Genomic DNA, 25,346 nt, shown 5'->3' on the forward strand with positions numbered 1-25,346 from the left:
ATCATGAAACCTTGAGGTTCAACGTCCCAAGCCACCCTTTAACTAGGGGGGCTGGCTAGGAAAAACAAGTAAGCCAAAAATTCAAAAGGGAACACCATAAGGGAAAAAGATCCACTCTCAAATGTACTGTAGACTTTTCTGATCTCTGGTTCATAGTGTATAATCTCAAGAAACAGCAATCCCCTACTCAACACATGGCTCAATTTTTCTTCAACTACATAATATTTTTTGATTCTTACTTGTACTTGGAAATAGGCTATATTCAGAAATGACCTAAGGGGAGTCAGTACTTTCCTGAGAAGTACGATGGGGATGGGTATAAAAGTTCTAGAACATCATGCATGTCAACTGGAAATCTTCAGTGTGAAACTTGTGTGGATAAAAGGGAGTAGGCAGGGAACTAGTAAGGCATCTGTGGCCTAAATCTAGGTATTATTGCTACTGTTAGCTCTAAGGCCCTTCTTTATCAATCTACCTAGCACCATTGACAATGAACAAAATGAACTGATTTACATTTCCATCTTCTCCCACCCCGAAGCCCCTCCTAGCCAAGGTGGGGAGAACTGGACTAAAGTCAGCAAAGCTAAGTGCCAGGACAACCTACCAACCTTTGAATAACCCAGTTGTGAAAAGAAAATGAATAAACTGTGATTTGGGCATAAATTCTCCTGTGAAGACAGGAAATGTTGAAAATAAAACCTTGTGCTGATGCTGTCCTTTTCTCTCTCATATTGTCTAGGTTTCAATTTATTCACCGTTGCTGCTCATGAATTTGGCCACGCACTGGGCCTGGCCCATTCCACAGACCCATCAGCACTGATGTACCCAACTTATAAGTATCAGCATCCCTATGGATTCCACCTTCCCAAGGATGATGTGAAAGGGATCCAGGCACTGTACAGTACAATCACTACACTTTTTTTGACCACAAACCCTGAAAGTGACAGGCATTTGGTCTCCAACTTAAAGAAAGTATACTTTGTCAGGAGTTACCTGCATAAGTGAAGATTAAGATAGAAACTACAGCCCCAGCTATGCCCTCTTATGAAGAGCTTATTTACCAGATATGAGTATTGCTTTCTTTTGTAAGATGTACAATTAAATTTTACATCTTTCCTCTAGAGCATATTGGTCCCTTGATGGCCATAGAAAATACAATCATTTGTGTGTATTTTGAGTGTCGATCAGGAGTCAGACATTGGGAGAGGATGGATATTTTTCATATATATGGTGATTATCCATTTGCAGATAAGTGACCTTATCTTCCTAAAAATAGCAATGATGATGGTAATAACTACCATTCAGTCATATAGGCAATCTGCAGTTTGCAAATCATGTTCATGAGTCATCTCCGTACCATCCTCATGATCAGCCTGTGGGGTGTGAAATGTTTTCCTCAATCGATAGTTGAGAAAGCTGAGGCTCAAACACAGTAACTGTCCCAAAATATTCAAAATTATCTCAAGTGTAAACATTCTTTCAAAGATAATAAAGGATTATTAGGAACTCTATATCCAATTTTGCTTAACAGAAAGACAAATCTGTTAATCCATGAGATGAAATCTTGAAACATCATTAGACCTTGACATTTTTTTGTGTTTGATGGATAAAAGCTGAAGAATCTAGGAAACTGGCTTTTCCTTAAGCCTCAGAGCCTGGTTATTCAGGCTTTACTTATAGGAGTCCCTCCTCTTCCTCTCAGCCTAGAAAAGGGTCTGTAGAGCCCAGCTCACCCATGTTTCCTGCATGCCAGCCAGCCCATCTACTGCTTAGAAATGGGCACACACATCTGCAGTCAGATTTTACCTGAGGCATAAAAGACAAATTTCATCCCAAAAAGTGTTCGGCCAGCTGTATCCCTTCAGAGAGGGGTATATGCCAGTCCCGCTCTTCCCTTGATTGACAGGAAAAAAAAATACTGTGAATCTCTCCATATAACACATTTGGCCCTAGGACTCCAAGGTGAAACATTTCCTGTGGCCACCAAGAAGAACCCACTCCAAATCCGTGCCTGCCCTTTATGGGTCCTTGTGCACTGGAGAGCCACCACCATTCTGATGGCCACTCTTACTCGGCCAGGAGCTGCAGCTTATATTTTGACATGACCATTTTTACACAGGTGAACAAAATGCAGAAGCATGGTTTTATATTGCCAAGAAGCACACACACCACCCACCCCTGACCACCTGAGCACCCTGATCTTTGGCAGAGTGCCTGGCAGCACATTTCTGATCTGACCAATTTCCAGTTTCTGATCTTTTCCCAAAGCTGCACCCCACCTCTGATCTTCACCCCATTGCTGACCCTTCTCCACCCTGATCTCACCCATCTCTCACTCTTAGTGGACCCTTCCCTGTGCCTCACTCCTTCCCTGATCCTCAGCTCTGGTCACAACAAGACTCCATCAAGCGCAGAGACCTGCGTGGTGCAGTGGCTCAGCCAGCCCCAGCTCACTCTTCTGTAGCTGGCAGACAGTCCTCAGGAACAGAATGGGGGATGAAAACTCACCAACACTTCTCCCAAAGGGCGGGTCCTACATTCCAAGAGGGTCCACCAGAAGATAACTTTAAATGGCAAACACTTCCAAGGTACTTCAGTGCCCCAAGAATTTGCTCAGTCTCTTCTGGGTGCCTAAGAAAAGGCTTGTGCACAGGGCAGGACACCCAGAAGTTGTTCAAAAATAATAAGAAAACACACAAGAAAGTTATAATCTTATTGAGAACAAGAGTACTTAATTATCAAAAAGAAAAAAAATCAGAGGCAATTTTCAAAATAGATTCTGGAGATTCAAAATAGACTGGAGTTCCAGTCATACCCAAATGATATTTGCATCTCTCTGATTATTCTGGGTTTTACATGATATAATTTTAACGATAAAATCAAGAATATCACAATCAGCTATAGACCTTAGAAGAATAATAGCATTTTACATATGGAATAAGCATAAAGGTTGATCATGTCCTAATCCTTCATTTTGGAGGTAAGAAAGCTAGGCCCGGGTCTCTCAGCCCAGCAGACCCTCCACTGCAACCCGGGTCTGCTGACTCATGATGCTGAGTCTATCCTATCACTCACATAGATAACCTCTGACTGTGCGATGGAACTACGAAGAGAACGCCGAATTTTGACTTGAATGAATGAATGCTTTTTGACTGGAATGCATTTGGAGTGAGTAGGAAAAGCACTTTGGGGCGGCTCCTGTGCTTCTGGGCCCTTGGCCCGCGGGTTGGATAAAGAGCCACAACCTTTACCCAACCTGCAAGGGAAAGAAGAAGGAGGTCCTAGACTATCCAGGTTTCCCAAAAATGTTTGCTAGGCTTCTTCACATTCTGTTTTATTCTCAAAATAGGATTCTTTATTTAAAAACATCTGTCAATCACTAATTGTCACATTTGAAAGACGTTATGTATAGTAGATTCGAATGGAAAGAAAAATATGGTTAAGGGTCATGCAAGTAGGGATTGAAGAGAAGGGCGAATGTAAGAGGCATCCTGAAGGAGTCACCAGCAGGACTTGGACACTGATTTGGTGAGAACAATGGAAAAGGAAGCAGCATGGCCCACATAGATAGGAAAATCCAAAAGACTTATTGGACAAATGAAGAAAAACTCAATTTTAGATGTGTCGAATTTAAGGTGATGACAATTCTAGTGAGGTTTTATAGAAATAAGCCAGTGCTCAGGGGAGAGGTCACAGTTGAAGGCTTCATAGGTTACAGAATCTCCCACATGGAGGAGGCACTGAAAGATTTGAAAATAAACTCTAATAATTATAATAACAATAGCTGACATTTTATGATCATTTACAATGCGCTGTGTGTTCTGCTAAGCATTTTATAGACATCTGCTCATTTAATCCACACTGTTCTTTTTCCTAGCTAGAATTTTTAACCTAGGTCTACTTGACTTCAGAGACAGAATCCCTATAATGGAGCCCCAGATAAACCAGGGAAAAGAGAATTATCTTTTTTTATAAGTGATCAATAGTGGACAATGCTGCTGAGGTCACCAGACTGAGGACTGAAGAACAGGACCGACTGGCCAGGATGATGAAGGGATGTAGTTTTAGCAGTGTAGTAAGGAATGAACCCAGATCCCGAGGAGTGAAAAGGCAAATGGTGGGGAGCAAAGGGTAATGGTAGATGTAGGTCATTCATTTGAGAATCTTGTTAATAACAAAGAGTTAAGATAATAGCTGGAAGAGGCAGCAGGGTCAAATGAGGATTTTTTTCAAGACGAGAAATACCTGGGCACATTTGAAGACATGAAAAGGAGCCAATGAAGAAAAAGAAATGCAAAGCACTTTGGGAAGGAGGGACAATAAAATCAGTAACCTCTGCTATTAAATGGCACCATTGGAACTTAGCATTTCCCAGGGTTCCGTGGGCTTGAGGAAAGCCTGCACAACTAAAGAGGAAGTCTTCCTCCTTCAGTCTCCCTGGGGATCTTTCTTTTCTGGCTATAAGGTTGCATCACTGAAAGTCAACACAAGGCATTGTATTTACTTAGACTGATTCTGTTATGTACTACAAATTCAGACAAAGAGGCAGAAGGTGTACTAAGATTGCTGATTCATTGCCATTTCTTCTGAACACCCTCCTTCTGACTAAGGACGAGGTTCTTTACATCTTCACAGGTTAAGGCTTATAAATATGGATCTCCGTAGGCTCCTCACATGGATATAAACACTTAATTTAAGGACACTGTGCACAGCTTTGGCTATTTTAACCACTGTCTGCATGTGGGTTTTTAATTTTATAAGCTCTGTTTCTCTTGGGTTCAGTGAGATGGATGATGCATGTCTGATTTTTGGCCTCTGAAATAGCCTGATATAAACAGCCCTGGTTAGTGAGCTCCCCTCAAATGAATGGCTTCTTGGCCAATGATGTGACTGTATTTCAAATTTTCCAGTGATAAAATTTTATATCAGCGAGACAAATTTAGAAGGAAACTTAGCTCTACTGATAAACTCTAAGTTTTACATAATTAATAAATCTGTAGAGTGAAAACATGTCTCTTTAAAGTATTTACAAATAATTGTTAAGAGTAGTCCAGAGTTTATAAAATGCTTTAATATGCATTGTCTCAATTGATCCTTTGAAATATTAGCACAGGTTTATTATTATTATCATTCTTATTTGACAGAAAGAAACTGACTCCCAGAAAAATTAAGTGACTCATACAAGGTCACACATCCAATAATAAAACAAGATCTGCAGCACCCCTTTCTTCTTTCACTGCACCACAGTGTCCAGTCTCAGGGGAGAGAAGCATCAGTTCATCTGAGACCATCAAAATGATAAAAAGAAGAAAGACACCTATTCCCCTGAAACTAGGGAACAGGGTGACAGAGAAGAAGAGAGTCAAGGAGAGTAAGGGGTGAAGACAGTAGAAAATGAAAGCACCCATCAGCTCCTGCTGGATTACCTTGACAGTCAGCAAAGAAGAGGTGAAGGTCTCCCCTGAAAATGAAAGACTGAGGGGATCAGTTTAAGCAGATGGGGAGTGAAGACAGTGGGGTAAAACAAAACAAGAAAAGTTCAACAAATATGAATCAAGTCCCAGATGTGCCAGGCACTTGCTAAGCCTGAGAATACATAGATGAATAATACATGACCTTGCCCCAAGGAGCTCACAGGACTGGCAAAGAGGTTCAAGAATGTTACCAGTGACTTCATCTCAAACTTGATGATTTAATTGCTGTTCTTTAGTAAAGGAGAATGAAAATTTCAGAGAATATGAAAATTGACGATTAGATGAGTTCCACACAACACTCTGACACCCATTTATCTAGCCAACAGATATTTATTGAGCCCTGACTATCTGCCAGGCACAGCAGTGGCTCCTGGCTACACAAAGATAAACAGTGCAGTTAAATATCTATCAGCAGGTCTATAATATCAATAAACTCCATTGTTTTGCCCTCCTTATCAAACAGCAGATTACAGACTGTTGATATGATCTGTTTATTTTCATTACCAGTTCCCATACATCCTGCAGCTGTTTTTTTTAATTGATGTATAGTTGATTTACAATGTTGTGTTAGTTTCAGGCATACAGCAAAGTGATTCAGTTATACACACATGTATATCTATTCTTTTTCAGATTCTTTTCTCTTATAGGTTATTACAAAAATTTGAGTATAGTTCCCTGTGCTATACAGTAGGTCCTTGTTGGTTATCTGTTTTATATATAGTAGTGTGTATATGTTAATCCAAAACTCTTAATTTATCCCTCCTCACCTTCCCCTTTGATAACCATAAGTTTGTTTTCTGTGTTTGTGGGTCTATTTCTATTTTGTATATAAGTTCATTTGTATCATTTTTTTTTTTTTAGATTCCACATATAAACGATATCATATGATATTTGTCTTTATCCGTCTGGCTTACTTCACTTAGCGTGATAATCTCTGGGTTCATCCATGTTGCTGCAAATGGCATTATTTCATTCTTTTTTATGGCTGGGTAATATTCCATTGTATATATATACAACATCTTCTTTATCCATTAATCTGTCCATGGACATTTACATTGCTTTAGTGTCTTGGCTATTGAAAATAGTGCTGCAATGAACACTGGGTGCATGTATCATTTCAAATCATGGGTTTCTCCAGATATATGCCCAGGAGTGGGATTGCAGGATCACACAGAGTTCTATTTTTAGTATTTTAAGGAACCTCCATACTATTCTCCATAGTGGCTGTACCAGTTTATATTCCCACCAACAGAGTAGGAGGGTTCCTTTTCTCAAAACCTTCTCCAACATTTATTATTTGTAGACTTTTTGATGATGGCCATTCTGACCAGTGTGAGGTGATACCACATTGTAGTTTTGATTTACATTTCTCTAATTATTAGCAAAGTTGAGCATCTCTTCATGTGTCTTTCGGTCATCTATATGTCTTCTTTGGAGAAATGTCTATTTAGATCTTCTGCCCATTTTTTGATTGGGTTGTTTTTTTAATATTGAAATACTTGTATATTTTGGAGGTTAATCCCTTGTCAGTCACATCACTTGCAAATATTTTCTCCCATTCTGTAGGTTGTCTTTTCATTTTGTTTATGGTTTTCTTTGCTGTGCAAAAGCTTTTAAGTTTAATTAGGTCCCATATGTTTATTTTTGTCTTTATTTCTGTTACTCTAGGAGATGTATCCAAAAAGATATTGCTGCAATTTATGTCAAAGAGTGTTCTGCCTATGTTTTCCTCTAAGAGTTTTATAGTATCTAGTCTTACATTTAGGTCTTTAATCCATTTTGAGTTTATTTTTGTGTGTGGTGTTAGAGAATGTTCTAATTTCATTCTTTTACATGTAGCTGTCCAGTTTTCCCAGCATCAATTATTGAAGAGACTGTCTTTTCTCCATTGTATATTCTTGCCTCCTTTATCAAAGATAAGGTGACCATAGGTGCATGGGTTTATTTCTGGGCTTTCTATGCTGTTCCATTGATCTATATTTCTGTTTTGATAACAGTACCATTACTGTAGCTTTGTAGTATAGTCTGAAGTCAGGGAGTCTGATTCCTCCAGTTCTGTTCTGATTGCTTTGGCTATTTGGGTCTTTTGTGTTTCCATACAAATTTTAAAATTATTTTGTTCTAGTTCTATGAAAACTGCCTGGTAATTTGATAGGGATTGCATTGAATCCATAGATTGCCTTGGGTATTATAGTCATTTTGACAATGTTGATTCTTCCAATCCAAGAACATGGTATATCTTTCCATCTGTTTGTATCATCTTTGATTTTTTTCATCAGTGTCTTACAGTTTTTGGAGTACAAGTCTTTGCCTCCTTAGGTAGGTTTATTCCTAGGTATTTTATTCTTTTTGATGGTAAATGGGAGTGTTTCCTTAATTGCTCTTCCTGAGGTTTTGTTGTTAGTGTATAGGAATGCAAGAGATTTCTGTGTATTAAGTTTGTATCCTGCAACTTTACCAGATTCATTGATGAGCTCTAATAGTTTTCTGGTACTGTCTTTAGGATTTTCTATGTATAGTATCATGTCATCTGCAAACAGTGACCATTTTACTTCCTTTCCAATTTGGATTCCTTTTATTTCTTTTTCTTCTCTGATTGCTGTGGCTAGGACTTCCAAAACTATGTTAAATAAAAGTGGCAAGAGTGGGCATCCTTGTGTTGTTCCTGATCTTAGAGGAAATGCTTTCAGCTTTTCACTGTTGAGTATGATGTTATTAGCTGTGGGTTTGTCATATAAGGCCTTTATTATGTTGAGGTTCCCTCTATGCCCGCTTTCTGGAGCATTTTTGTCATAAGTGGATGTGGAATTTTATCAAAAGCTTTTTCTGCATCTGTTGATCATATGATTTTTATTCTTCAATTTGTTAATGTGGTGTATCACACTGATTTGCAGATATTAAAAAATCCTTGCACCCCTGGGATAAATCCCACTTTATCATGGTGTATGATCCTTTGAATGTATTGTTGGATTCGGTTTGCTAGTATTTTGTTGAGGATTTTTGCATCTATGTTAATCAATGATATTGGTCTATAATTTTCTTTTTTGTGTGGTATCTTTTACTCATTTTGGTATCAGGGTGATTGTGGCCTTATAGAATGAGTTCAGAAGTGTTCCTTCCTCTGCAATTATTTGGAATAGTTTCAGGATAGGTGTTAACTCTTCTCTAAATGTTTGGTAGAATTCACCTGTGAAGTCATTCACCTGTGATCCTGGACTTCTATTTGTTGAGGGTTTTTAAATCACAGATTCAATTTCAGTACTTGTGATCGATCTGTTCATATTTTCTATTTCTTCCTGGTTCAGCCTTGGGAGATTGTACCTTTCCAAGAATTTGTCCATTTCTTCTAGGTTGTCCATTTTATCACCATATAGTTGCTTGTCTCTCATGATCCTTTGTGCTTCTGTGGTGTCAGTTGTAACGTCTCCTTTTTCATTTCTAATTTTATTGATTTGGGCCCTCTCCCTCTTTTTTCTTGATGAGTCTGGCTAAAGGGTTATCAAGTTTGTTTATCTTTTCAAAGAACAAGCTTTTAGTTTCATTGATCTTTGCTATTGTTTTCTTCCTATTTCATTTATTTCTGCTCTGATCTTAATGATTTATTTCCTTCTACTAACTTTGGGCTTTGTTCTTCTTTCTATAGTTGCTTTAGGTGTAAGGTTAGGTTGTATATTTGAGATTTTTCTCATTTCCTGAGGTAAGCTTGTATCACTATAAACCTCCCTCTTAGAACTGCTTTTGCTGAGTCCCACAGGGTTTGGATCATCATGTTTTCATTTTCATTTGTCTCTAGGTATTTTTTGATTTCCTCCTTGATTTCTTCAGTGATCCATTGGTTGTTTAGTAGCATATTGTTTAGCCTCCACGTGTTTGTGTTTTTTTAGTTGATTTCTAATCTCATAGCATTGTGGTAGGAAAAGATGCTTTATATGATTTCAATTTTCTTAAATTTACTGAGGCTTGCTTTGTGGCCCAGCATGTGATGTGTTCTGGAGAATGTTCCATGTGCACTGGAAAAGAATGTGTATTCTGATGCTTTTGGATGGAATGCTCTATAAATATCAATTAAGTTAAGCTGTCATTAATGTGTCATTTAAGGCCTGTGTTTCATTATGGGTTTCTGTCTGGATGATCTGTCCATTGACGTAAATGGGGCATTAAAGTCCCCTACCATTATTGTGTTACTGTCAATTTCTCCTTTTATGTATGTCTGTTAACATTTGCCTTATATATTGAGGTGCTCCCATGTTGGGTTCATATATATTTACAATTGTTATATCTTCTTCTTGGATTGATCCCTTGATCATTACATAGTGCCTTCTTTGTCTCTTGTAACAGTCTTTATTTTAAAGTCTATTTTGTCTCATATGAGTATTGCTACTCCAGCTTTCTTTTGATTTCCATTTGCATAGAATACGTTTTTACATCCCCCTTCAGCTGTTCCTTTCCAACAGTTTTATAGATTTTCATTTTGCTTATATTTTAAATCCATTTACAGCTGTATTAGGAGGTTACTTGCTATACATTTTTTGTCAATTTTAATTTATTAATTATTGTAATCTATAGCTCTAAGTTTGTAAATCCTCTGAATATGTGTTCTATTGCTTTATTACCCAGCAGACATAATTTTTCTTCATTAATGTACTGAAGTTTTTCATGAGTACAGATTCTTTTGGAATTTGTGATACTTTACACAAGTATCACATATAGGTAGTGTTTATTACTACCTTATACATACAGTGTATACATTATAATATGTCATAAGTGTTTTAACTAAGGTTTCTTAACTTTGGCACTTACTGATATTTTGAGCCAGACAAGTCTTTGTCATGTTGGGCTGTCCTGTGCATTGTAGGATGTAAACTAAACTGTCATCCCTTGTCTTCACTAAACTCCAGTAGCATTGCTCCCCCTGCCCACTTTTCTCATTTCTTCATCCCCACTATTATAATTGCCTGAAAGGCATGCTTTGTGCCTTAATGAGACTCTAGCACAGTGACTTGAGCAGAGTCAGCATTTCAGAAGTATGTATTAAATTGAATTAATTGGAAAACACTTGTTTTTTGGATTCTTCATCAGGTTCCCAGTTAATCCATTGTTCTGTCCTCCTTATCAAAGCTAAGATTATGGACTGTTCACATGACATCTTTTTCTATTTTCATTACCTGATTCTTCTGGATACCCAAACCTGTGCTCTTTCTGTGATGGTGAAGAGAAGGGAGAGGGGGAAAGCAGTCCCTCTGGCCTTCAGCAAAGGCTAGGTCTCATTGGGTAAGGGGTCAAGTTATAAACAGAGAAAAACCAGAGGTCACAGGCTGAGAAGGAGCAAGTAGATTAGTTAGGGCATGTGATGAAAATCAACATAGCTCTAGTCTAATCGGCTCTGTTTGCCCCTAACCACTGCTGACATTTGGGCCCATCAGCTTTTCTGGGTCTCAGTTTTCCATCTGTTAATACATATGGTCTAGATAAGGCTGTGATGTGTAGAGCTTGGGGAGAGGAAGTGTACCCTCAATGGCCTCCTGCCACACTGAGTATTGTCTATGGTAGATGCCCAAATAATAATTTTAAAAATGGACAATATCCAGCCAAGTGGCACTTTACAGTTTATAATGCATTTTCATATGCTTTATCTCAATTGATCCTCATAAGGATCTCAGGAGATAGGCCAGTTATTATTATTTGCATTTATGAGATTATGATGCAGGGCTGAGGTGGCACGGTGGCATAGGGACGGTAGCCTTTCCCAGCTACTGCAGCACTAGGGTGTCAGTTGGTCCCGCCCAGAACACTTCAGTTCTGCCCTGCAAGGATATATTTAATAATAGATTGGTGTGACTCTTTAATACAAGAAAATGGAAACTGAACAGCCAGAGGAAACCTTTCCCAACACCGAAACCAATGGCAAATTTAGTAAACGCCCTGCTGAAGATATGGAAGAGGAACAAGCTTTTAAAAGATCTGGAAGCACTGATGAGATGGTTGAATTACGCATTCTGCTTCAGAGCAAGAATGCTGGGGCAGTGATTGGAAAAGGAGGCAAGAATATTAAGGCTCTCCATACAGACTACAATGCCAGTGTTTCAGTCCCAGACAGCAGTGGCCCCGAGCACATATTGAGTATCAGTGCTGATATTGAAACAATTGGAGAAATTCTGAAGAAAATCATCCCTACCTTAGAAGAGGGCCTGCAGTTGCCATCACCCACTGCAACCAGCCAGCTCCCGCTGGAATCTGATGCTGTGGAATGCTTAAATTACCAACACTATAAAGGAAGCGACTTTGACTGTGAGTTAAGACTGTTGATTCATCAGAGTCTGGCTGGAGGAATTATTGGGGTCAAAAGTGCTAAAATCAAAGAACTTCGAGAGAACACTCAGACAACAATCAAGCTTTTCCAGGAATGTTGTCCTCAATCCACTGACAGAGTCGTTCTTATTGGAGGAAAACCTGATAGGGTTGTAGAGTGCATAAAGATCATCCTTGATCTTATATCAGAGTCTCCCATCAAAGGACGTGCTCAGCCTTATGGTCCCAATTTTTACGATGAAACCTATGATTATGGTGGTTTTACAATGATGTTCAACAACCGCCGGATGTCTCGTGGGATTTCCCATGTGGGGAAGAGGTGGTTTTGACAGAATGTCTCCTGGTTGGGGTGGGCGTCCCATGCCTCCATCCAGAAGAGATTATGATGATATGAGCCCTCGTTGAGGACCTCCTCCACCTCCTCCTGGACGAGGTGGCTGGGGTGGTAGCAGAGCTTGGAATCTTCCTCTTCCTCCACCACCACCACCTAGAGGAGGAGATCTAATGGCCTATGACAGAAGAGGAAGACCTGGAGACTGTTATGATGGCATGGTTGGTTTCAGTGCTGATGAAACCTGGGACTCTGCAATAGATACATGGAGTCCATCAGAGTGGCAGATGACTTATGAACCAGAGGGTGGCTCTGGATATGATTATTCCTACGCAGGGGGTCATGGCTCATATGGTGATCTTGGTGGACCTATTATTACTACACAAGTAACTATTCCCAAAGATATAGTTGGATCTATGGCTGGATCTATTATTGGCAAAAGTGGTCAGCGGATTAAACAAATCCGTCATGAGTCAGGAGCTTCGATCAAAATTGATGAGCCTTTAGAAGGGTCCGAAGACCAGATCATTACCATTATAGGAACACAGAACCAGATACAGAATGCACAATATTTGCTGCAGGACAGTGTGAAGCAGTATGCAGATGCTGAAGGATTCTAATGCAAGATATTTTTTCTTTTTTTATAGTGCGAAGCAGTATTCTGGAAAGTTTACCTAAGACTAGTGAAGAACTGAAGGAGTCCTGCATCTTTTTTTTTTTTTAATCTGCTTCTGTTTAAAAAGCCAACATTCCTCTGCTTCATAGGTGTTCTGCATTTGAGATGCAGTGAAATCTTTGCTGTTCACCAGATGTAATGTTTTAGCTCCTTACAAACAGGGGTGGGGGGTGGGGGAGGGTGTGCAGAAACTAACATTAAAATTTTGAAACAGCAGCAGAGTGAGTGAATTTTAATTTTTGTTCATTGTTGGTGGTTTTTAAAAAAATCCCCTCATGTAATTATTGTGAACACTTTGCTTTGTGGTCACTGTAACATTTGGGGGGGTGGGACAGGGAGGAGAAGTAACAATAGTCCATATGTCCCTGGCATCTATTCAGAGCAGTGTGCAGAATGTAATATTCTTTTGTAAGAAACGTTTTATGATTTTTAAAATAAATTTAGTGAACCTAAAAAAAAAAAAAATAGAGATTATGGAACAGGCTTGGAGATACCGGTCAGCACTGGAATTGCAACTCCAGCTTACAGCCTTTTAAAACATGATGTGCTTTTCCTTTTGCCTCTTGATGTTGCTTAGGAACATGAAGTATTTCTCTCAATACAGCTCTCCTTTAGATTTTGTCATCAGCTTAAAGTGCCTCACCTGGATGGCTTCGCCAGCCCCCTAAATGGAATGACACATCCCTCCTGTGGGATACACTCTATGTTCTCAGAGCATCATGAGCTTGACTCTTCATTGCACGAATTGCTCTGAATTATAATTGTCTAATCACTTATCTGCCTCTACTACTAGATTATATCTTCTTGAGGGCAGTGTTTCATTCTTGATGTCTACCTCAGTGCCTGCTGATAGGTACTCCATAAATATTTGTTAAATTAACTAAAACTCAACACAAGATTTGAGGAGTGCCTAAACTTACTACATGGAAAATTAAATGTCAGAACTTTATTACAATTTCCCTGTCCACAAATAATTTTATGTGTTGATTCTAGCTTCTATGGAGTCAAATAAACTATTCGTATTTTATAAGAATGATTTTTGTCTCCAAAATTCAAAGTGGACTTCATTTACATTGAAGGTTTCAGCCCAGTACCCTCTTGTATACTCCCACAATTTTATGTAAATAATACTGGATAAATGGGTGGTTGAGCTGATAAATCTTAAGTTAATGTGTGTGTACCAGAGTTTCTCTGAAGCAGCCATTAGGTCCAAAGACATAAACATTTTCAATAGATAAGTACATAGGCAACATCATTTATAATTGTTAATGTTTTTGCTGTTTTTACAGTAAATAATTAGCCTCTTCCAACAACAAAAGTTTGGCTCATTTATATAATATCCATAAAGTGCACCTGGATGGTATTTATCTTTATGAGATTTTAATTTTTAAAAGATCAGAAGAGGAAAGGGAAATTTGTAGTAAATGATACTTGGAATAGGAAGGTGCACAGCTTAAGTGTATAAATTTTTGATGTCAACCCTTGCTATCCTTTCATGTTTTGAACATCCTTAAATAAATGAAGGAAAGAGGATTACAGAGATGCTAAAAGAATGAAAAGGGAGAAGAAACTATTTACTAAAGTCAAAAAATTATGTTCTCCTTAAAAACAAGGCAAGAGCAAGAGGCATTTAGAAATGGCCTCTGAAGTGTGGTTTGCAGTATATTTCAGCCCAGGTTCAATTGAAGATCTAAGTCAACCCTTGACCTTGATTTCTTTTCCATTGCCCAATAGGATTTTCTGGCGTCAGCAGGTTCACTTGATGTCAGGGATCCGGCCCAGCACCATCACCAGCTCCTTCCCCCAGCTTATGTCCAATGTGGACGCAGCTTATGAAGTGGCTGAGAGGGGCACAGCTTACTTCTTTAAAGGTACCCTAAAGAACCCTCAAAGAAAGAAGTGGAAGGGTACAGTGCTTGGTGTGTTTGGAACACCTAGTACTGTCAGTATTTGTTAGCTATCACAGAGCATGTTCCAGTCACTCATCTCCTCAGATTGGGGATGAAAAGCCCCTCTACTGTACTGTGACAATGACAGGAGTGACAGTGACCATCAAACTCTCCTCAGAGCCAAAGATGTCATCTAGTGAGGCACTGTGATAAGTGACAGTGTCCAGGAAGGTAGAAACCTAGTCCCTGACCCCTGGACCTCTGCTCTGAGTGACATGGTATACTCTACTGAGAACCTCTAATTCACAAAAATCAGCATGGAACCCTCAGGAGAACAATACAAGCAGCTGGGAGTGGAGAGACGCCTGCAACTTCAGGAGGTGGACACACACAATATGTCTCTGGCTCCAGACCTTTACTATTTGAGTGACTTCGGGAAGTTATCTAACCGCTTTCAGTCTTCATTTCTTTCTGTGCAAAATAATTATAATAATAACAACCTTGAAGATATGACAATGGCTAGCCAATGGAAGTTGTCCAATAAGTGGTAACTATCAGTTTTAGCTTGTATTTTCTTGATGCTGAGGGCTCAGGGTAGAAGGTTAGTGCCAATTTAAGCAAGAATCAGCTTTTGTGAGTTGCTTGTCCCTTGTCTCTCATACATATATGAGACTGAAATGAGATTATACAGACGAAAGGCATCTTGAAAAAATTGAATGTGTTAAATTTAAAACATAATTGTATCAATATTATTGCTTTCTTAAGGCATCACTAGGGATTTTGCCTCCAGAGCAAGTTTTAAGTCTTTTACTGAATTGCATAGAGGCTTTTATCTCCTCCTAGGTTTTAGCCATGGTAAATATCTGATAAACTAGCCCTATTTGTGATCCTGCATAGAAATCCTCATGAGTGAAGAGCATCACTAAATGGTACAGAGTTTTTGTAAATTTTAATTTCTGTTTCCAGGACCCCACTACTGGATAACAAGAGGATTCCAAATGCAAGATACTCCTCAGACTATTTATGACTTTGGGTTCCCAAGATACGTGCAGCGAATAGATGCTGCTGTCTATCTCAAGGATGCACAGAAGACCCTTTTCTTTGTGGGAGATGAATACTACAGGTATGGCTTTTCTCCTTTTGATTGTCCAGATGTATTCAGTGAGAAGGAAAAATTCTTTTGCAGAAAAGAATACAGGCAAGTTTGCTATAGGCCCATTGACTCTTCTCAGCCACTGGGGTGTCATTTACTGATGGTTGATACTGTCTTCAAGATACTGAACCATCCAAATAAGTGAAACTTTCATTCAATAATCCCATTGTTTGGTCTTTAGCACATGAATCATCCAAAGCTTTCAAATCACTCATTAACTGGACCCCCAGTGGCCTAAAAGAGTGGATATAGCACTCCCAGTATATAATTACCCACTGGGAATGCCTGAAAGAAGAACTGATTCCCTCTTGAGTATCTATGCATTCCAGCATAGTCTGTGATTTTGTGCAAAATGAATGTGGTCATGACTATGGGGCTCTTTGAAGGAAATTTTTGCTGAAAGGCAAAGGCCTTATTGCTAAGTCCTTTAACCCAGAACATGAAGATTCTTCTTATCCAAGGAGGATTACAGATCATTTCCATGCCCGTCTTGCAGGAGGTTATTGTAAGCAGATCCAATCACTGCACACAGGGTCACACCCCATCTCTCCTGCCTCATCTTACCACTTTAATTGACTCATGATAGAGAACTGAGTGCAACTCTTTGTCAAGCGCTGCCTCTGCACCTTCTTTATTCACAGTTCTCACTTTAGCATTGCTTGTTTTTCTGAACTATAAGAAAGAAACCAAAACAGACTCTAAACAGGTGACTGTGCTAAATGCTTTAGGTCCCTGTTAGGGTCTGGTTGGCAGAGGACCCAACTTTGGTCCAAGGGTTTTCATTCTATTTTCTATTATCTATTTTTAATAACCATTTCTGTGGCATAAGATAAATTTATAAATAAATATCTGTCATCTTCCTCAATTTAGAGCTGAGAAAGTAATATAACTGAAACACAGATATACTTCATGAAAAGAAAAATTTATTTCATAAAAATGAATGTCAAAATGTGGACCCTGCTGACTTTTCTGGGCCACTGAGAGCCCTGGTAGCATTGCTCAAAGTATCACGTGCTGTCATGAGTTGTCATTTCCAGTCCAATGTTTAAACCACTAAGCCAGCTAATTTTCTTTCAGAACTTCCTTTATGAAATAGTAATAGTTATTCCCTTATTAAGTCCCTAATATCTGCTGGGCATATTCTCCAAAGTCTTTCTTTAAGGTAAGGTGGCTGTAATCACCGTGTTGACATGCAGGAAGATAGATATTGAGAAATCCAACTCCCATTTTAGGTTTTCAGAGAATGGCATCCAGAGATGCGTGTATGAGCAGGTGTGCGAGAGTATGAGTTATGATTATTCGGTTATTTGTCCAAGCCTGTTCATAGCCCGATTCTCCCTGGGGTGATTATCCACTCTCTTATTATTTCTATTCTCTATTCATTGCCTGGTCTTTGGATTAATCTACCACCCACCAGCACCCGCAGTAAAGCATGGACCTCCAACCAGGCAGGACTGAGGCTTAACAGCTAACACAAGGGGCCTGGTGAGAGGTTTTTAATTCTCCATAAATTTAGGGATGGGGAGGGGAGGGTCCCTGATTTTAACGATGTCTTATCCCCCTGAGGAAATAATTTTGAACCTTTCCAGCTGAACCTCTGTGAGTGTCTATTAAGGAAAAGTCTTTAGTAATCTAGATAAAACAGATCCATTAAAAAGTTGGCCTAGGGCACTAATGCAAATATTAAAGAGCTCCTTTTGCTGGAAAGGAAAAGAAACTGCAGTAGGCACTTTTGATATTAACCTCCCCAGGTTATTGAGAGTATTAAGTGATATAATGCATGTAGATACCTAGCACAGTGCCTGGCATATAGTAGGTGCTCAAAAAGAGTGACTGTTCAGTAATAGTAGGAATTTATATGGTAATTAGCAAATAATTGCTTTAAAAGTTGTGATAATTAACAAATGATTGCTTAAACTTCCGTATTCCTATAAACAGCAATCTAGTCAAAGTGCTGGTCATAGGGGATTTCCTTTTTAAATACTGAAGGGCCCTGAAATTGCACTGAAATCTCTGCTTTTGGCAAGGCAGAGACAGTCATTTCAGCAATCGGAGTCTTCTACTTTATACTCTCCAACATAGACACTGGTTTACATACTAAGGAATAAGACAAATAACCTTGAAAAGGTTATTTTCAAATAACCTCAAAAGTTCAGGAAAAGCTAACACATCATCTTTATTAATAAATCCCCCTGAATTCCACACATTTCGCGCATGAGTATGACATCTTATTGTCTTGTAAAGCCCTATATTGGTTAGAAATTATGTTCAGCTGCTAGTAAGAGAGACCCAGTAATAACTGTGGCTTAAACACATAAGGGTCTTTTTTTCTCATATATGTAAAATGTCTGAAGTTTATCAGATTTAGAGCTGGTAAGGTGGGTCCATGGCCATTAGGGACACAAGTTCCTTCTGACATTTTGCTCTAGTATTAACAGGTAGCTTCCACTCTCATGGTTGCCACAGGATTCAAGGTGGCCAATGGCGCCTCAGCCATTACATCCTATTCTAAATAGGAAGAAAGAGGGCTGGAAGGAAAAAGCAAAGGAGGCAATGGAATTCTATAGGTAAAGCACATGGACACACTCAAAAACTACAGAAGCCTCAAGTTACAGACCAATAATTTTACTATTGACACCCATTGACATTGTGTTAGGATTTATTTTCCTTAGTCATTCCTCAGGTTCTTCTTTGGTCCTCATGCTAGTTAAGTCTGTGACACAAATAATGTGCCAAGGGAAGAAAAGTCTCTGGATATGCAGGTTGTCAGGGAAATTCTCCATGAACCCCTAGGGCTGGGGACCCGTTTTAGTGAATGAAATGGCATGAGAAAACTACTGAAGAATTCCTCCACTGAGGTTTGAGTGTTGGCTTGGGGCCAGGTTGATTCAGGCTGTAAGAGTAAGAACCCACATGTCAGTGTACTATTGATAGTAACTTACAGAGGAGCAGCCCACAGAACTACAAAGTGAAATCCAAAAGGGGGTTCTGCCATGCTGATGCCGTCACATGCTACATTACCAAATGACATACTGGTTAAACTTTACTAACAAGGGCTACTTCCCCACACATTTGTTTGCTTTCATTCCTTCCTTTTCTTTTCCTAGAAGGCCTCAATGATCCAGCCAGTTTTTTTCTTTACATTACTTCCACTACCTATGGTTAATTTCTCCCTATAGATGTTCTCCCTTGCCTATTAATACCAGAGCAGTGATTACACCACGGAGTTTCTGAGAACTGGGGTGAGGGTGGGGGGGAGGACGGGGAGATGCTATCAACTCCATCATTCTTTGACATGGTCAGTGTTTTCTAAATTTTGTGTAAAGTGACTTACAAATCTACAGGTTCCAGCCCTTTTCCACTCCTAAATCACTCTTTCTATATATATGGAGGCATGATTGATGCAAAATAGGATACAGTCTTCTAAATTCTTTCCTTCCTAGATACCCCAAGAATACTGGAACTGGATCTGTTTATTTAAGGATTTTATAGTTAGTCACCATAGAGAAATAAATAATAAGTAATAAAAATTTAAAAGATGGGTGGAGTTCAAAATCTTGGTTTTTTAATCTTATTTTTTTTAATGTATTGCCAAACTACCACATTCAACATACATATATTGGGCATGATTACATGTCAGGATCTGTACTGGGACCTTGACACATGAGAAGGCACAAAGTTTGCTGTTTATAAGAGTGTAGACAAGAGTAAGAGAGTGTTAATGTCAACTCTAACAGCAGTCATCTGGCAACCTAGATCACCTTTCTGTTTTAGTTTAATCATCTTAAAAATGGAGGCAGAAATAATATCTACTTCATTGAGTTGTGGAAATGAATGAGAAAAATGTGAAATGCCTGTCCTATAGTAAGTACTCAGTTCATATTGGGTGTTATTAATGTCCTCAACAAGTCTTACAGTTGAGGGTAAATATATAGATAAGTAATTAAGAGCAAACCAGGTGCCACAAGTGGCCTCGTAAAAGACTGCACAGGGATCAGTGGGGCAAACAAAGAGGAAATGGCCAATTCTAGAAAATTGTCAAGAAAGAGTTCTTAGAGGAAGCAGTGACTGAGCTTCATCTTGAGAGTTGAGTAGGAGTTTCCCAAACAGGAGGGGCAGGGTGCTTCCAGGCAGAGAGAGCAGTTGAAGCAAAAGCACTGATGCATAAAAAAGCCTGTGTATAGGAGGAAAACCTCAAGCAGTTCAGTATGATTAGAACGTGGGCTAGAATGAGAAATTTGGCCCAAGGACGGAGATCATGGAGGGCCTATGCCTTTCTAGAGAGATCAGTGTTTATTTATAGAAAAGAGGGATATCTTTAAATGTCTTAAACAAGGAAGTAACCCATTAAGATTTGTGTTATTAAAATATCACTCTGGCAGCAGTGTGACTGGATTAGAGGGGGACAAGACTGGAAGTCAGCCAAACCAGTTAGGCCAGAAAGTAGTGGGAAACATCTTCAGAGTGCTTAAAGAAAAAACTCTCAACCAAGAATCCTATATTATACAAAGCTATCTTTCAAAAATGAAGGCAAAATAAAGACATTCCCAGATAAACAAAAACAGAGAATTTGTTGTTAGCATCTTCCTTACAAGAAGTACTATAGAAAATTCTTCAGGCTTCAGCAAGTAACCCCAGACAGTTATTTGAAATTTTGAATCCACATAAAAAAACAGAGTACCAGTAAATGTAATTATGTAATTATAAAAGATAGTATAAATGTGTATTTGTTCTCTTAACTCATTTTTAAATTAATTAAAATTAACTGTATAAAGCTGTGTGTGTATATATATATATATATATAGTTGTATGGTTGGGCCTATAACATATAGAAAGATAATATACATTTATATATAAATTTTGAAGCAGCTTATGTTAAGTTAAAAAATATATATGGTATGCTCTATAGCAACCACTAAGGAAATAACTTTATTAAATAAAGTAAAAAAATCATGAAAGAAATTTAAATGGTACACTGGAAATTCTTCACTAAAGCAAAAGAAAGCATTAAGGAGGAGGAAAGGAACTAAAAAAGATATAAGACCTGTAGAAAATAAAAGCAAAATGGCAGATTTAAATCTAATTATATCAATAATATTAAATGTGAATAGATTAAACAATCTAATCAAATTGCAAAGGTTGTCAGACTGGATAAAAAAACAAGATGCCACTGTGTACTCAAACATACAAATAGACTGAAAGTAAAAGGATGGAAAAAATATACATCATGCAAACAATGACCATAAGAAAGCCAAGGTGGCTATGCTAATACCAGGCAACAAAACGTATTAAAATAATACTTTTAAAATAAAAAGTATTACTAGGAATAGAGAGAGATCATTTATAGTGATAGAAGCATTACTCTACCAGGAATATAAGACAACCTAACAGCAGGGCCCCAAAATGGATAAAGAAAAAAAACTGACAAAAATGAAGGGAGAAAACCACAACTGAAATAATCATAGTTGGAGACTTCAATACTTCACTTTCAACAATGGACAGAACGACTGGACAACAAGATCAATTAGGAAAGGAAGACATGAACAGCACTATAAGCCAACTAGACCTAACAGATATCTATGGAACACTTCACTCAACAAAAGAAGACTACACATACTTCTCAGGTGAATGTAGAACATTGTCCAGTACAGATGATATGTTAGATCAAAACACAAGCCTCAGTAAATTTAAAACCATTAAAATCATACAAAATATCTTCTCTGACCACATTGGAATAAAGCTAGAAATCAATACCAGAAGGAAAACTGGAAAATTTACAAATAAGTGGAAATTATACTTCATGCTCTTCAACAACCAATGGGACAAGAAGAAATCACAAGAGAAATTAGAAAATACTTAAAGATGAATGAAAATTAAAACACAACATATGAGAACTTATTGACGAAGTTAAAGCAGTGCTCAAAGGGAAATTTCTAGCTGTAAATACCCATATTAAAAAAGAAGAAAAAACTCAAATCAATAACCTAACTTTCCACTTAAGACACTGGAAAAAAGAGCAAATTAATCCTAAAATAAGCAGGAAAAAAGGAAATAATAAAGATTACAGTGAAAATGAAGTAGAGAATATATAAACAATTTGAGAAAATCAACAGAACTAAATTTGGTTCTTTGAAAAGGTCGAGAAAATTGACAAACTGCTCACTAAATTGACCTAGTAAAAAAAAGATCAAAATTACTAAAATCAGAAATGAAAGAGGGAACATTACTACAAACCTTACAGAAACAAAATGGGTTATAAAGGAATGAACAATTATGTGTCAATAAATTAGAAAATTTGGATGAAACAGACAAATTCCTAGAAAGATACAGATGAAACTGAGTCAAGAAGAAATAAACAGCCTGAATACACCTATAACCAGTGAAGATATTTAATTCATAATTTTAAAAATTATCCACAAAGAAAAACCTAGGCCTACATGTTTCACTGGTGAATTCTACCAAAACATTTAAAGAATTATTGCCAATTTTTCACAAACCCCTCCAAAAAATAGAAGAGGAAGGAATACTTCCCAATTTATTGTATGAGGCCAGCATTGCCCTTATATGGAAACCAGACAAAGGCATCACAAGAAAATGAAACTTCACACTAATATATTGTGAATGTGGATGCAAAAATCCTCCAAAAATACTAGCAAACCAAATCCAGAAACATATAAAAAGAATTACACACCATGACCAAGGGGGAATTTTTTTCCCAGGAATGCAAGGTTGGTTTAACATCTGAAAATCAAGTAATATAATACACCATACCAATAGAATAAAAAAATTAAAAACCATATGATCATCTCAATAGATGTAGAAAAAGCATTTGACAAAATCAAACACCATTGCATGATAAAAACATTCAGCAAACTAGGAATAGAAGGAAATTTTTCAATCTGATAGAAGGCATCTATGAAAACCCACAGCTGATATCATACTCAGTGGTGAATGATTGGATGCTTTCCCCCTAATATCAGGAACAAGACAAAAATTTCCATTCTCACCACTTCTGTTCAACATTTTACTGGAGGTTCTAGAGGGGCAATTAAGCAAGAATGAATGATATAAAAATTTAATGATAGAAAAGATTGTAAAGAAAGTAAAATTATCTTTATTTTGTATGTCATATAATCTTTTACATAGAAAAGCCTAAAGAGGCGGAGGGAGCGGTGCCCCACCACGGTGAGCTGCGGAGCCCGGGGTCTCCCTGGGAGGTGGTGGGGGAAGGAGAGGGACTGGCCTGGTCTTCTGAAGGGTTGGGATACGGATGGGGAGGATCCGAGCGGAACCGAGGAAGGGAGTAAGGGTGGAATGGGGCCTGGGAACCTGGCCTTCCTGCTGCGGGGATTCGGCCCCCCTCGAGGGTCTGAAGTGACAGGACTTTGCTTCCTTGCTGCCTTCTTCCTGGCCTCCTCGCTGGCTGTCATTGAGCAAGCTCGTGGGAAGGGGAAGTCTCCCTGGTCCGACCTGGGGAAGAACTAAGACCAAGAAATTTGGGGGAAGTATTCCACCTTTGCCACTTATTAGGCCACACTTTCATATCTATTTTTTAATTTGTGAAATGGGATAATTACACCCAATCTGGGTTTTGTAAACCATGAAGCTCTATGCAAATGTGATTGTAGTTAAAAGTTTTGCTGTTGTATTGTGGGATTTGAATTTTCACAATTCTGGAGCCCCAACTAGGAGGGCAATCCCCAGGCCAGAGAATACGATTTTAAGTTGTTATTTCAGTTGTCCACGAAGGAGATTAGGAGAGAAGCTTTACTTTGCCCTTTTGTAGAACTTTGAGAATCGCTTGAATGACAGTCCATTAGAGAAGTATTGAGGGATTGACCTGCACAAAGCAACCACCTTAAGGTAGACATGGATTAAAATCTTGACCTTGCTATATGACCCTAAGCAACTTGCTTACTCTTTCTGGTCCTCGGTTTCTCAAACTGTAAAATGGGTTTGGTAATACATACCTCACTGGTGCTGTTGTGAAAAGATAATTTGTATCCAGTTCATGGTGCTTGGTTCCCTTTTCCTCTTAGGATACAAACTGATTTGTTCAGTCATTCAGCAAATGACTGAGCATCAACTCTGTGCCAGATGTAATTTTGAGTAGGCAGGGTTTCTTAAACGGGAAAGAGGGCCTGTGAACCCCTTAAAATTTCATGCAAGATTTCATGCATGTGCTGATTTTTCTTAGGGAAAAAGTCCACAAATTTCTTCAGAATTTCAGAGAGCTCTAGGACTTCCCAAAGGTTAACACTTCTGCCTAAAGTGATTCTTTTTTTTTTTTTTAATAAATTTATTTTATTTATTTATTTATTTTTGGCTGCGTTGGGTCTTCGTTGCTGCGTGCAGGCTTTTCTCTAGTTGCGTTGAGCGGGGGCTACTCTTCGTTGCGGTGCACGGGCTTCTCATGGCAGTGGCTGCTCTTGTTGCGGAGCACGGGCTCTAGGTGCGCAGGCTTCAGTAGTTGTGGCTCACGGGCTTAGTTGCTCCGCGGCATGTGGGATCTTCCCGGCCCAGGGCTCAAACCCGTGTCCCCTGCATCGGCAGGCGGATTCTTAACCACTGCGCCAGCAGGGAAGCCCCTAAAGTGATTCTTGAAGATTATTGTAAAGGTAGAGATTTTACCAACTGAGAAGGGAAAAACTAATCTGACAATAAGGAGTATTTTGCAGAGTGGAGCAGGACTTGTAAGTGACAGGAGTCTTAGGCAGCCAGGATGCTTCATTTCTACTACTTTATGTTAGAATTGCCCTGCACTAGCTTCCCTCACCCCCCCCCCCCCCCACTGAATGGGAGCTGAGCTTCTGGGCTCACAGAGGGCAACAGCTGTGGGTTGGAGGGTAGTGAGGGAGGCTAGGCTAGCTGGGAGGTGGAAAAAAAAAAAAAAAAAAAGAAAAAAAAAAAATAAATAAATAAAAGAAAAGCCTAAAGAATCCTCAAAAAAAAAAAAGCTGTTATAACTAATAAATGAGTTCATCAAGTTTGCAGAGTATGTGTTCAATATGAAAAAAATCTATTGTATTTCTATACACTTCAATGAACAATGCAAAAATGAAATTAAGATAACAATTCCTCTTACAATAGCATCAAGAAGAAAAACATACTAAGAAATAAATTTTAACAGAACAAGTAGAAAACTTGTAATCTGAAAACTACAAAACATTGTTGAAAGAAACTAAACAAGATCTAAGTGGAAAGATATCTTATGTTCATGGGTCAGGCTTCATGTTTTTAAGATGGCAGTTTCTCCCCAAATTGATCTGCAGACTCAACACAATCCCTATCAGAATATCACCAGTTTCTTCAGGGAAACTGACAAGCTGATCTTAAAATCTATATGGAAACTCATAAGACCCAGAATAGCCAAAATATTTTGAAAAAGAAGAACAAAGTTGGAGAGCTCAGACTTCTCAATCTCAAAACTTACTAGAAAGCAAAAGTAATCATGAGAATGTGATACTAACATGAGAATAGGCATATAGGTAAATGGAATAAAATTGACAGTCCA

At 38.5% G+C, this 25,346-nt stretch overlaps 1 protein-coding gene and 1 pseudogene across 1 annotated transcript in view; both read left to right on the plus strand.

Moving 5' to 3' along the window:
- Window positions 1-25,346, plus strand: part of MMP20 (matrix metallopeptidase 20) — a 44,608-nt gene that overhangs the window by 13,153 nt on the left and 6,109 nt on the right. The window contains 5 exon segments of the mRNA XM_059929887.1: window positions 740-972; window positions 11,327-12,102; window positions 12,275-12,709; window positions 14,525-14,661; window positions 15,646-15,802. Of these exon segments, the coding sequence (XP_059785870.1) occupies window positions 740-972; window positions 11,327-12,102; window positions 12,275-12,709; window positions 14,525-14,661; window positions 15,646-15,802 (1,738 nt within the window).
- On the plus strand, window positions 11,330-12,876 carry LOC132369692 (heterogeneous nuclear ribonucleoprotein K-like; annotated as a pseudogene).

The sequence above is a fragment of the Balaenoptera ricei genome, chromosome 8, assembly GCF_028023285.1.
Source record: "Balaenoptera ricei isolate mBalRic1 chromosome 8, mBalRic1.hap2, whole genome shotgun sequence".
Taxonomy (NCBI): Eukaryota; Metazoa; Chordata; class Mammalia; order Artiodactyla; family Balaenopteridae; genus Balaenoptera; species Balaenoptera ricei.